The sequence below is a fragment of the Sebastes umbrosus genome, chromosome 4 (genome assembly GCF_015220745.1).
Source record: "Sebastes umbrosus isolate fSebUmb1 chromosome 4, fSebUmb1.pri, whole genome shotgun sequence".
NCBI classification, from domain to species: Eukaryota; Metazoa; Chordata; class Actinopteri; order Perciformes; family Sebastidae; genus Sebastes; species Sebastes umbrosus.
This window is the reverse complement of record NC_051272.1, coordinates 34,343,931-34,359,016: the sequence shown is the minus strand read 5'-3', so window position 1 is coordinate 34,359,016 and position 15,086 is coordinate 34,343,931. Positions and strand designations below refer to the sequence as shown.

The following is a 15,086-nucleotide window of genomic DNA, read 5'->3' as shown; positions in this document are numbered from 1 at the left end:
AAAATAAGAATAAAATGTACAATTTACAAAATAAGCTATAAACAAAAATAATAAAATACAAAAATAATAATAAAAATAAAAATAATAATAATAATATTATAATAATATATAATTAAACTGGTTCCATACCTGGAGCACCACAGTGCGGTTGAGTCCGCTGCGTTTGTCTGCCCGTTCAATACTGCGCAGGTTAAAGTCCGTCCAGTAGATAAAGTCCCGATACTGAGTCAGACCGAAGGGGTGAGGGAGGTCGTCTACTATGATCTCCCTCTGGAGGCCTGCAGAAGACATGACAACAACTTCATCTTGTTGTCAACTACCACATCATCATCCAAGCATCAAGCAAAGCTTCCACCATCATTATAGATTTGTATACAAGTAGATGGAGATTAGGTGTGTGTGTGTGTGTGTGTGTGTGTACATCAAAGGGATGGGTCATGATTTTCGAGCAGCATATGTAGTGCAAAGCAAATTCACAACAACTTTGGAGTCAGGAGATTCACTCAAATGACAGCTGGCCTGATGGTGGCACTAGAGGAAAGGTCATAACGCCTCCTGAATCAATTCCCATTTGTTTCGGTGTGAGAATGTGAACAGCAAATCTCACGCAAATCCAGCCATTAGTTTTAGAGATTAGTCTGGCAAAGACAAACAAACAAATAAAGAGACTGAGGCAGTAAATGATACTCATGGGTGGAGTAAGAAATATTGTTAGAAAGCATTTGTTTTTATTTCCCCCTGTCCCTGAGGATTACTGTCTATGAATACTCTGGTAGATAGACAGGTATTCTCTGGACATTATTCCACAAAGTCAGCATCAAATATTCAAAACAAAACCATTCAGTGGGGCTTGCCAATATTGACAATAACATAATTTATTTGATGAATGGATTTCCACTTTGTATGTATCACATATTGCAATTTAACAATCTTGTTTTGTCCAAATAATCTTAACTCAACGTTCGCTTACAAGGCCGAGAGATGCCTGTCCATACATCCATCTGTACATCCATCCATCCATTCAGCTAAGTATGTGTGTGTGTGTGTGTGTGTGTGTGTGCCATAACGTGTGCAGTGAGAACAACATTACCCTACGAGGGCAAGCAGCACCCACCACTTTGTGTGTGTTTATTATTGAATTGTACATTTTTATATCTACAAAGAAATTAACCATATGCCTGTTATTGATGGACAAAGAATATGAGGATAGCTTATTGTGCCACACTGCTCATGCATGGTAACTGCCTGCTTGATAAGAGGGTTGGTGCGTGTGTCCAAACCTTGCATGTTGGTGCTTTCAATCATGCACGTGTCCAGGTCAGTCCAGTAGAGTCGATGGTCGACATAGTCAATGGTCAGTCCGTTGGCCCGGCCCACTTTATCCACCAGTGTTGAGATGGTGCTGCCATCCATGTAGGCTCTGGCTATACGAGGCCGACCACCCCACTCTGTCCAGTACATGTAGCTGCGGAGACAAAACACCGTTTCAGTCTGGGACACAAGCGCAAGATCTCCATCTCTGTTTGTGAAAGAGTTATGAAAGAGTTACGGTGGCTTCCCCCAAAATCCTTCCTTGTCTTCTGATCCAATATTTATTTAATTGGATCATCTGTTCCAGAATGGGAACCTGTTTCCACTTTGTAACATTTGTTTTGTTAAGTTCTGTGAACGAAGACAAACTTGTCTTTATTAATGTGTGAGCATGGGTATGTGATCATGAAATGACATCAGATGCCTCCAGGCACTCGTGTTAACAGCTCTGCGCCATGACATCATCACAATACCACCAAGTGAGTGACATGTGCTGGGGAGTTTGACACGCTGGCACAGGTACTTAACGCTCACACAAACACAAAAACACACACACACACACAGAGGCAATGAGAGTGTCTCGTGGGTGTTTTGGCCGGGGATGAGCACTGATTAACATACAGGTTTAATAGCATCATCCCTTTCTCGGCTGGAGGTTCTGGGGAAAAGAGGCGGGACGCTGGCTGTTGTACCTACATACCAACACAATGACATCGCTATACTCTCACTGCCTCAGACAGAGTGAAGAGACATGCTACATGAGGTCATTGGCACAAACTCACACCCTTGAAAAACACGGACCTCCAGCATAATACAGGTGTCTGACGGTGACTCACTTCCACAGGGCGGCTCCGCAAACTGCTCTTATCAAATGTTGAGCGGTTTGAAGCCGCAGCTTTGTCATGCCGTACACTGCACGGTACTTCATACACTTGCTTTCACATGCACAGTTTGACCAATATGTCCACCAGCTTTTGAAATGGTTTAGTTCACCCAGTCTCACCCATTGGCTGGGTCCAGCGCTAGTGACCGCGGGTTGTCCAATGAGCGTGGGTTGTCCAGATCCTTACAGACCAGAACTTGCCGGTACTGGCCGTCCAGCCGGGCCACCTCGATGCGGTTAGTGCCTGTATCCGCCCAGTAGATGTTACGACCCATCCAGTCGACTGCCATGCCCTCTGGGTAGTCCAGTCCAAACTCTATGACATGCTCCACAGAGCTGCCATTCATATATGCTCTGCTGATGGTCTGAGAGAAAGAGAAAGGTCATGAAATTACCTAAATAAGTAAACCATACATTTTTATAGAAACACACATATACAACTACTCATTTAAATACTATTTCATAAATAAAATAGTGTTTGTGTTTAACTTAAAGGTATAATATGCAAGAATTTCCTTAAAAAAAACAATGTATAGACTGATACTAAAATAATCCCTCTCTATCATCACTGATGCCCCACTAGCAGTGTGTGGTGGTGTCTCTTTCTACAGAGACTCTGCAGTCCTCTGCCTGGATTTTCTCTTTTCTTCTCATGCTGCTTTACTCAGGACGAGGCTGGGCTTCAGCCAACAGCCTTTGGGCCCCACGTGGGGGTGTAACCCCAAGCCAATAACACTGTAATAACTGACCAAGGCACAAGCAATAGGGTATACATCGACGGGCACAGGTCCCCCTTTAGATGCTTTGCGGGAACGGGTTTGTAACATCGCTGTGAGTTCCCCTGTTCCTCTGTCTCTCCTCTGCTGTGTGCAGTGGCTGCTGTGTTCTGCTATCAGTGTGAATGTGTGTCAGTTTGATCGAGGCACCGCAACCAGGCAGAGAGGACAGGCTTTGAAATTCAGTACATCTCTACAGCCCAGCCCACCTTGGCCTGTATGTCTGTCCAGTATATTCTCCTTTCCGAGACATCGAAGTCGAGAGCGGAGACCTCTTTAACTCCCGTCAGAGGAATGGCCACGTCGTTGCTGTTGGTACCCAAAGAGATACTCCTGATGTTGTCCCTGAGGAAGAAATAGTATTTTGCACATTTAATGCAAGTTAGGACCTCACCAACACCAGTTTATACACACATTTGATGCTGTTCATGGTTGTAGTCAAAACCGCTTAAGCTGAGACTGAGAAGTCCAAACTTGAGCAGTTTTAAGATCGAGTTGAAACGGGTATGAACCAAGTCAAGACTGAGACAATGAAAGAGTTAAAGAAACAAAAACTAAACAGTGGCCCGTTCAATATTCTTCATTGACTTACTGTTGTTGAGAGTTCGCTATGATAAAACAATGTAACACTAACATGTCTACGCAGGAGGAGTAGTGTGAGCAACCTGTTAGCAGAGCAGCAGCTTCAGTCCGCCGTCTGTGTCTACACAGGATGTGTTCGGGAACAGTATTGAGTGTAGGTCAACCGTATATTGGCCCAACATACAATCACTGTAGTTCGTACGTGCATAAAACATAAGAAAATTGACTAAGAGTAAAATGCAAGCCGTAAGGTGGCCGTGCGGTGGTTAGCACTGTCGCCTCACAGCAAGAGGGTCGCAGGTTCAAACCCGGCTTGGGGCCCTTCTGTGTGGAGTCTGCATGTTCTCCCCGTGTTAGCGGGTTCTCCGGTTTCCTCCCACAGTCCAAAGACATGCAGGTTAGGTTCATTGTTGACTCCTAAATTGCCCGTAGGTGTGAAAGTGATGTAAAAAATACTTTTGATTTTCAAAATTTATGATCATAAAAAGTCTTAAAATGTCTTGTTTTTAGTAATAGTCTTAAATTGTGAATGTAAGCGTGAATGGCTGTCTGTCTCTATGTGTCAGCCCTGTGACAGATAATGGATGGATGGATGTTACGTGGCCTGTGTAGATAGCTGAATTGCTTAAAATAGAAGCGTATTGGTTTTGGTCAGACATGAATGAGACCAACAACAGAAACAGAGACGGAAAAAGGTTTGTAAATAGTCACAACCACTGGCACAGACCAAGACTAGGAGTCAAAATACCCAGTAGACCAAGTCTGGTGTCTGAGATATCAAAGTTTGAGATAACAGAAATAATGTCTTGAGACTGGAGTACTACTGCCCTGCAAAGAGGTAGGAGTCTCACCTAGGAAGCAGGAAATGGGAGTTCACCTACTGTATGTCATTCAGGTGTTGTGAGTCCTCGTTCTTATCATTTGTTTATAGTCATATTTTTAAAAATGTATATGGACAACATGAATGCATACAGTATGTACTCGTAGCAGGTAACAGGAACAGTAGAACAATGAGCAGGTGTCTTTAGCTCTACTGCAGGTTGACAGGTAGGCGTACCGGTTGGTGAAGAGCAGGAAGGCCTCAGGCACCACACAGGTCTGCAGGTCTGAGAGCAGCTCCATCCCCATGGGACAGGCACAGTTGACAGCCTGCCGACACCAGAAACACAGATGGCTGCATCCGCCATTGTCCACCGCACAGCCATTTGTACCTGGACACAGATTGAAAGAGGGGAAAGTCTTAACACTTATTTCACAGCAGCGTTTTACATCTTTTTCTTATTTTCTTAGTTTTGCTCAGCATGTTTGCTGTGAAACCATCTGAAGCCATCTGTCCTCCTTACCGTACGTCTCTGTCACTTTAGTGGCCTTCAGCCCCATTAAATCCGGCAGCTGATCGATGATGATCTCTCGTACAGCCGTGGCTTTGTGGACCCTCTCGATGCTGCGTCTCTGCCAGTCAGTCCAGTAGATGTAATCACCCAGCAGAGTAAAACCAAAGATATGAGGCAGCTTGTCCTCCAGCAGAGTCTGTCTGTTACTGCCATCCACGTTGATCACCTGAGACAGGAACAGAAAGAGGAGACGGGGAAACTTTTAGAGTTTTTCCAAGGCTAGAGTGCACATTAAATACTCTTTTCTTACAGCCTTACATCCGTCATGGTCAAAGCTACGGTAGAATATAATAGTTAAGCTTTAACTGTCGGAGAAAAAAAACCCTGGAAAGGTAAAACACTTCCTCTGATGACAACTTTACTTAAATGTTATGGAGCAATACACCAAATCTACCAGCTCCGTGGTTGCTATTCTGGAGCTGATCCCTGACCTTTGACCTCACATGGGAGGGGTCCATTTCCATCCAGGGAGTAATGATACATGGGTTGTGGGTAAAGAAGCTGGGAAAGTGTTGGAAAGGGAAGAGAAGAGCTGGAGGAAACAGGATGGAGGGAGATACTGACTGATGAGTCAAAAAGAAAAAATAACTGGAATGTCCAAAGGAAGTTATGTGTCCAGATGTGTACAAAAACATCGACATAGAAAGACAAATTAATGAAGACACCAGCTGAGGAAAGGGAACTCCACCATTTTAACATAAACATTTCTTTCTCTGCCATGAGAGGCTTAATGTGACGATCGGCTGAAAATTCAGCTTGACGGGCTCATCGGCGCCAGATCACAAGAAGCATACAATGAAAGACGTGGCCCTGCTCTTTTTCAGTACAGTGAAATGTGAATGAAAATTGAGAGCAAAGACCACCTGAACTTGATTATTTGAAAGAAAACTGAGTTTGTTGTTAATGTCTCCATCTGGATGGAAAGTCCGGAGGACCAAGAGGGCGCCAACACATCAATAAGACACGTGCAGCAAGAAGAGAAATTAAAACATAAAAAGCAAACAGAGGAACACTCTGTAAAAAGCTCACAACACAATGGAAACTGTTTCCAGGATACACTAAAAAGTGATGCACATGCACAGGGACACACTTTGTTGCCATGGTTTATGAAGTCATCGTCAGGTCAGTGGTGTTGGAAAATCACCTAAAATGTAAATTTTGTTTGGCTTACTCTAACATTATAATAATAATTAAAAAGCTAAAATGTTTCTTCGTGTGCTCGTGTTTTGTCTATTTGCGTGTGTTTTCTTAATTTGCAGTGCATTGAGCTCTCAGGGCCGCCTCAGTAAGAAAATGAAAAGAACAACTTAACCACTTTAAAAAAAAAACACTGCAAATGGGCAAAATACAACAAGCAAGTTTAGAAATTCACCAATTTGACAACACATCCGTGACATAAAAACATTTCTGCAGATACAGAAAACGCACGCAAAAACAGCTGTGAACAGAACTGAGTTACAACACAAAAGAAGTTCCTAGGGGAAACACAGTCTGACAACTACAGCTGAAATGATCAGTCAGTTAATTAGTGAGTTGATCGGCAGTGAGTCTCAACCCCCCCTCCCCCCGGACCTATGATACCTGCGCTACTGTAGAAAAACAATTACCGTCACGTTTTCAGAATTTTGCCATCGACTTGGTGGGTACTGAAGTATCGGTTCTTGTGACTTCCCTTTAAGATTTAAGACACAATAAAGATATTGTTGTCTGTCCCGCAGCCACTTGCTTCACCCACATACCGAACAGCACAAAACAATGACATAGTCATGTGCTGTTTGTAAAATACAGTGGAAGCACGCGGAGGAACCTAAAGCCCTCATAAGGTTAGGAGTTGGTTCCCAGGACGGGATGACAGCTGCTCTGAATCAGAGCTCCATAAACATACAATTATTAATCATTACCATTGTCAGTAACAGATGGAGAGACAATATTCTGTCCACCAGAAATGTCCATGCTGATTACACACAACACCAATACACACGTAAATGCAAAACACACAATTTCTCGCAACTTGTTTGTGTGTCTGTGTGTGTGTGTGTGTGTGTGTGTGTGCATACCAGTCACAAGGCATCTATTACTAGGCCGTTGAAAACTGATACAGGCACCCCTGCCAACAAACCCCCCGCTGTGTGTGAGGTTGTGTGTGTGCATGTTTCTACGAGCAGAAAGTGAGAGCTGCAATTGACAAGGCTGCAATTAGAACTTGTGTCCAGCCCTCCTCCTCACCGCCTGTGCTATTACTGGACTGGCGTCGACTGAAATAGACACACGCTTTTATTTTAGACACAATACAGTCATCTGCAGCCTGCGCAAGGGTGTGTGTGTGTGTGTGTGTGTGTGTGTGTGTGTGTGTGTGTGTGTTTGCCACACGCTGCCTGAAATTCTTCATCGTGCCATGCCAGAGATTTCACAAATGGAGGAAAATCTGATGGACAATTTGTGACACTATACTGTATGTACACGACAAACAGATGCATTAAAACTGGATGCTTGGAAATAGCTTAGTGCGGTGCATAGGGATGGTAATTTTTAATTTTTTTTTAGCGGATAACCGACCCTCTTTAACCGATTATTAGCTGTTAACCGACAAGATTAGTGCGTCGCATGCAGCGGTGCGCCAGCTGCAAAGTATGAGCACAACAGAGTCCCCAGTTTACTTGTCCGGGAGCATTAACTTAGCAGCCATGGTGCTGTGTATAGTGTCGCGGTCATGCAGCCACCTTCCCAGTAAGTCTCCACCAAACCTGAGCCAGGCCATACAACAATGATAACAATCATACAGGGTTAGTAATATACAGCTATCAAATAAATATATATATAATAATAATAACTAGAATGGCACTCGGAGAGCGCAGACCTCCGCCAAAGTGCGTGACTTTAAAAACAGATCACAGCTCAGAGCTGGCGGTACTGTGATGTGGTCGGCTTATTATTAACACGCTGTGTTTCCGTGTAACGTATCGGCGGATGCCTCTCTCATTCAGCAGCCTTGTTATGTCTGTATAACGTTACACTACGTTATCTCTCATCCCGTCATCTAATGCTTATTTCTTTCTCACCGCGGACGGCCAGCACCCGCACCTCGATGTCTCGCCACACATCCACACGCGTATCTCTCTGATCTCAGAAGGAAGAAGGCGGGGTCATGCGTCATCAACGCGTCATCAGTTACACTGCTCATGTGTTATACCCTGTGGTCTTAATGCTCAGGCTGATCGGAATCCTTAAAAAAATTCCTGAATCTGGATCGCCACCAAAATCTAATGGATCGCTCATTGTGCCACACCCCACCCCTCCAAAACATTTCATTCAAATCCATCGCGGACTTTTGGAGTAATCCTGCTAACAGAAGGATAGACAGACAGGCAGACAAACCAACGCCGGTGAAAACATAACCTCCTTCAAGGCCCTTGGCACGGCGAGGTAATAATTATCGGCCTACATACCACACTGGTATTAGATCAGTACACAGTATCAGCCAATACGCAAATTCTATAATCAGAATCGTATCAGGAAGGAAAAATGGTATCGGAACATCTTCAGTAACGCATGGATACCAACAGACACTGACTCCTCTGTCGACACACACACACACACAAACACACACACACACACACACACACGCACACACACACACACATAAGAAATGGTCGATTGGGGGTTGAAACTCTCCACTTTGAGGAAACTACTACAGAGACCATTTAGCCTTCAAACCAGAGCCAAACAACTCCAAAATACACTCTGATGTGCTTCCACAGAAGACAAAAGGAAGTGACTGTAAAGAAGGACGAGTCTGATGAGAGCTGGAACCGCTCCAGTGGCAATGGATTTCACACTGACTTCATAAATCATTTGCCCAAACATACCGCAGATTTTGATTTCATTTTGTCATCAAGTATTAACTCTGCACTCTTTAGTTGCTATGAACCCCCGAGATAATATCTAGAGGAAAAAAAAGACAGAATTAGAATCAGTGTTGTTGCTGTGATGAGAAGCAGTGGATCCAGCTATCTGTTAATGAATACTCATTTAAATATCCATTCAGAGGGTGGGGGTGAGCAAACAGAAAAAAAATAAACCATTCACTTTGATGGGCCTCTGATCCAAGGGAGGTTCCTGACCCCTCCACAAAAAACCTATTCATTTATCACTGTGACACAATTAGACATGGCCATCCCAGTGAAAAGATGGCCGAGAGACTCCCTTTCTCTGCCCTCTCCTCCTCTCTTGCTTGCTCTTTCTCTGCGCTGGCTTTTTCAGGAAGAATTATGCACCGAGAGGGTGATTTTTTTTTTTTTTTTCGTCTTTTTTCATTTTGGGGTGTGAGAACGTCTCATTTCTTGATGGACACGAGGGGAAAAAAAGGACAAAAAGACAGAAAGAGAGCAAACAGAAAAGTAACAAAGGTCTCATCAGACACGCAGGGAGAAGTCAGACCGTCGCAGGACAGTTCACATACGCTCTCCTCTGATAAACATAATGAAACACACAGGATGAATGGAATCCTGTGGAAAACAGGAGGGTTGCACAGTGTTTCACTCGGAACCCTGAAGCCTCGCACCGACCCGGGATTCACTGAAACCTTTGACTGCTTAATGTGTGTCCATATGCAAAACTGCAATCTGTTTCAGCTCATTCACTATTATTTTCATTCTGGAGGATCACCTGACTTCAGTAGTAATAAACTACATCATGTCACATACATCACAGAGCAGAACTAAAGACCGTTTATTATCCACTGATCTGTCAACTATTCTTTAGATTGGTTGATTAGTTAAGTCTATAAAATGGGAGAAAATAGCAACAAAAAAAAAAAAGATTGAAAATTAAAACATTTCTTAGAGCCCAAGTTGAGGTTTTATCCAACCAACAGTCCCAAACCCAAAGATGCCTTTTTCCAGAGCTCTCTTTTATTTGTATGCAAATCTGTGTCGTGAATATGCTACATTAGCTACTAGCAGTTCCTGTTTGCACTGTAACAGCTTTGATGCCACTGCCTGTAAATTTGAGGCTTATCTTAGATACAGTATAAGCGCTGATGTATTACATCTAGCTACTCACACTGAGAGAACTTGTGCGTTATTTTTAACTAAAATGTGGTAATATGCAAATGTGGAAATAACTTGTATCAACAAGGCAAATGAAAACAAATCACACAGATGCTCACCAACACTTTGATTAATAAAATAGGAATCAAAAATATTTAGCTGCTCAACTGGTAACGTATCAATTACCTGACCCTAATCCTAAATTGTGCTGGTCTGTGGTCAGAACACACACATTCATGACACATAACCCATAAACACACAGTGCTGCGATCTGTTTCCTTCATAAGCAAACAGAGAACGTAAAGACACACTGGGAGTGTTTACTTATGTGTGTGGGTGTTTCTTAATGGAGGAATTTCTAAGGAATGTGAAACCTGAGAGTAACCGATGTGTGACAGATGATACACTCAAGTCATCCAAGGAGAAAACTGGTTGATAATAACAGCAGCCACCACTGAGTTCCAGTTGCTTTTGGCTGTGGCTGCAAATTAATCGTTTTCTCTACCACTAACTTAAGATTAAATCCACTTTATTGAGTTAATAAATTACATGTACAGTGACTTTAATACACTATGTAGTGATCCTGGTCCCATTCTACTGCATATAATGTTCTTTGCAACGTAAGTTATTTTCCTTTTCCAGAGAAAAACAGTAATTCTGTCCACTTGATCTCCCAAATAAATATGTTAAAAAAATCTATGACGTACACTGAGACACTCCCCCACCCCTGAATTACAAGACTATGTCCCGTTCACATCCACCCATTGCCATACACACACCCCACCCCCCAACATAAAAATAGAAGTCAACTGTCAACAGTATGGAAAGACTACAAGCACGCAACTGCTGAGTAGCAGCAGTAGAAATACTACAGTAGTAGTAATACTGAAGTCACTGTGCTTTCAGGGGGCGGCGTATCAGAGATCAGAATGCAAGTTAAAATGTGATTTTAAGTTGCTCTTTCAACACCGTGTCATCTGGTGCACAGGTAAAACATGTTCCCCCTTATGTGTAAGCAGTTAGTGGAAGTTCTGTTATAGACAACAAGATGCAATTATGCATATTGGCAAAGACACAAGGCAGGCAAAAACGCTCCTCAAAAGTCAAGTTGAAGTCAACCCGATCAACCTGAGCCTAAAGCCATAAACTGGATCCCTGTTACACTACACAATTAATCAGAACAACATCCTGACTTTCACTATGCACACGAGCAGATCCGTTTCCTCAGCAGAGAACCGCTCGCTTCTCCAATTTTAAATAGCAGCGCTCCAGGTGCAGACACACCTGGCTTTTAAAGGGAATGGGAGATGACACTCTGATTGGTTTAATTCCTGTTATGCCCAAAACACACCTATGATTAATTAAGAGACTAAATGCAACCCCTTTGCCCCTTGTGCCTTACTTTGGGCGCAGATTATGCGCTGCTTAAAAGCTACTGTTTGTAACTTCTTACACATATAAATTATTGCGGGTCGGTGTCCCATGCACGCTCGCGTGTGGCTACGCTGTTCAGACTCAGACTCCAACACAAACTACACAGAAGCACCAAAACCGCAAAGTTAAATATTTAGCCCAACTTGCAAAACAGTGTCAACTCGTCCTGCTTCAGCCTCCCAACAGTGGTCAGAAGACACAGTGGAGACCATAGCTTTGGTCTCCAGGGCCAGAGTCTCTGCTGTGCTCATCTGCCTGCCTGCTTGCCTTCACTCACACACCGCGCTCGTTCTCACTCGCTCAGCTCGCTCCACCTCTCACGTGCATGCGCGAACACTCTACACTGCAGAAGAATTAGTTTAGCTCTGAGAATAGCTAGTGAATGTTCAGAGGACGTTTGTGCAGAAATAACTGCTGCAGCTCCTCCAGACCAACAGAGCTTCCCCGTGTCTTGTGAAGTGACGGGGCTCCGCAGCGAGTAACGTTATCATCTCTAACCAAAAACTCCGGTGTCTCCCCGGTTCCCTCCGACCGCGGTCGGGAAGCTGAGGCAGGAAAAGCCAACACTAGGATCAGCATTGATTCATGGAGAGACCTTCATCTGGTCAGCTAACATTACTGCCAAGCAGCTGAAATATAGAGTGATATTGTGGTTTTAGCTGACGCGTGTCGCCTCACTGTTTTGAGCGATGCTCGTTCATGTCTATGTAGAGCGAGCAAGCACGAGCAACAGGACGCTGACTTTCGTTGACTTAACGGCCACAGGTGTCGCTGTTAACAAGCAATTTCTGATTCTTACAGAGTCCCTTTAACTAACCAAAGCGGAGTTGGAAACGCCCTAAATGCATTTGTGCCATGCACTTTAGACCAGATAACTTAAATAGGGCCCCTTTTGTGTCAGGGCCTTAAGATGACTTCGCTTCATAAACTGATCCAATGTCTCCATCAATAGATTTAACTACTTATTCTTGTTTGACCATTGAGCAATGCGACTTTACATCAATTTCTTGTACTTGCACAACAGTGCTACTTATAAAAACTGAAAATAAAAGTGAAAAAATAGTACTCAAAACATAGTAAAGGTTGCAGTGTCAAAATTGAATAGGTAGGACATGAAAAGACACAGTTTTGTTATCAGTAATAACATTTAAGGACTGTTTTTAGGATTTTAAGTAGCTGTAGTTGTATCGAAAATAAGTTGGCTTGACCTCTGTTGTGTGTCTCATCCACATGGGACACTGTAGAAATAAACACACACAGCTGTGGACTAGTAGCTGCTATTGCTTGCTCACCACAACAGTGCTTACATCAGACCACAATATTACCATTCTAATAGGAGACACAAGATCAGCCGCAACACACACACACGCACACAGATGTGGACCAGAGGCTGAGCTCCCAGAGGAAATGATACATGCAGCTACTGTCACTTTGTGGTAACAGGACTGGAGGACTGGAGGAGAGCACAGATCAGGGAGACAGACAGAGGGAAACAGGAAGGAAGAAACAGGGAGGAGAGAGAGCTGGCAGGACACTGTGGAAACTCTGAACAACAACAGGTGTTTCTGTTATTTCTCCAACCTGAGAGCTACACACACACGGTAAGCTCAGTCAGGATTTATGGAGACATGTTAAAGCAGTGTCAGAAGCACAATCAGTCATCATGTCATGATCAGGAAACACTCTAAACCTCTGAACTTGCAGGTTAACGACTATGGTATTTGATATAAGACAGCATATGACATGATTCTGATGGAGTGGTGTATCTGATACTATGCTGCTCTATATATGGTACAGTTTGTCATGTTCAGGGTGTGGACACTTTCTGTAAGACTGGAATCATATAGTGCACTCCGATACAAAACCCTGCAATTAATAGTATACAGTATCTGTGAGGCTTTTAATGTTATACAATGTAATTATGTGGTAATTATGTTAACTAATGCTACTGCATGTTATGTAAGATGAAAACCCCACCAGCAACACACCCCTGTAAACCTCCCCGGAGATTACCTGTAATAATGGACAGTATAAACAGTCTTGACTGGACTTGATCTGATTTGTCACTGAATTTCAGCCTGCCCGTTTTTGTACTGCTTAGCAGTAACATCGAACCTGTTTGAGTGTTGTCAGGATACCTTCTATGTCAGTGCTGTAGTATGTACACGGACCAGCCATAAAATTAAGACCACTGAGAGGTAAAGTGAATAACAATGATTATCGCATTACAATGGCACCTGGCAGTGGGGGGGATATATTAGGCAGCAAGGGAACATTTTGAACTTTGTGTTGGAAGCAGAAAAAATCGGCAAGCGTAAGGATGTGAGCGACTTTGACAAGAGCCAAATTGTGCTGGTTAGACGACTGGGTCAGAGCATCTCCAGAACTGCAGCTCTTGTAGGATGTTCCCGGTGAACCGGCGACAGGGTCAGACCCGAGGCTCATTGCTGCACGTGGGGAGATAAGGCTGGCCCGTGTTGTCCGATCCAATAAAATAGCTACTGTTGCTCAAATTGCTGAAAAAGTTCATGCTGGTTCCGACAGAAAGGTGTCAGAACACTAAGTGCATCGCAGTTTGTTGCGTATGGGTCTGCTTAGTCGCAGACCGGTCAGGGTGCCCACGCTGACCTGTGTCCACCGCCAAAAGCACCTACAATGGGCATGTGAGCATCAGAACTGGACGACGGAGCAATGGAAGAAGGTGGCCCGGTCTGATGAATCACGGTTTCTTTTACATCATGTGGATGGCAACGAGTTGGAGGTGTCGACTCGGCCTCCAAATTCTCCAGATCTCAATCCGATCGAGCATCTGTGGGATGTGCTGGACAAACAAGTCCAATCCACAGAGGCCCCACCTCCCAGCCTACAGGACTTAAAGGATCTGCTACTGACGGCTTGGTGCCAGATACCACAACATACCTTCAGAAGTCTAGTGGAGTCCATGCCTCGACGGGTCGGGGCTGTTTTGGCGGCAAAAGGGGGACCTACTCAATATTAGGCAGGTGGTCATAATGTTATGGCTGAACGGTGTATATACAATCAAGTGTCATATTGCACACCATAATACTACTAATAGATGTAAAGTATAAAGCACAGCAAGCCGTAAGGTTATCAAAAGATAATATACGACATGGAGAAACTGCATAATATTTTGGGTGCTCATTTATGGCAGCATGCTCAAGGACATCTCGTGGTTGCAGTGACTCACACTTTCTCAAAACACCTTTTATTGCCTGTTTGATACTGCCATTGATCGAGTGCTGACTCCTCACTCACTAGTCTTAACCAGGGTAGCCGGTAGGGGCCGCAGGTGATCACACTGCTGAATGTATCGCCGGCACTCAGCTACTGCATACTACGTACTCAATCAGTATGTACTGCATACTGCCTACTAAATGAATGGTTAAGTATGAGTTTACCAGCAGAACAGACTGTTCACACTGAAGTATGCTCAAGTGACACTCTGCCAGCGGCTCCGTCACATCTCTGAAAGCGCTGCGGCAAATTCCCTAACAGGCGTTCTTTGGATACACTGACATCATAGTGGGAATTCAATCGGTTACTTTCTTGAATGAAAACATATTAAAACTTTATAAAGTGACATATTAACAGCTTAAACAGTTTGCCTGAATCATAAATAAACGCTTCGTGTCGCAGT

At 43.7% G+C, this 15,086-nt stretch overlaps 1 protein-coding gene across 1 annotated transcript in view; it reads right to left on the bottom strand.

Annotated features, from left to right (window-relative positions):
• lrp5 (low density lipoprotein receptor-related protein 5) overlaps positions 1–15,086 on the bottom strand; it is a 65,809-nt gene that overhangs the window by 12,025 nt on the left and 38,698 nt on the right. Inside the window, 6 exon segments of the mRNA XM_037766739.1 lie at positions 130–278; positions 1,281–1,465; positions 2,315–2,559; positions 3,180–3,315; positions 4,610–4,763; positions 4,896–5,112. Of these exon segments, the coding sequence (XP_037622667.1) occupies positions 130–278; positions 1,281–1,465; positions 2,315–2,559; positions 3,180–3,315; positions 4,610–4,763; positions 4,896–5,112 (1,086 nt within the window).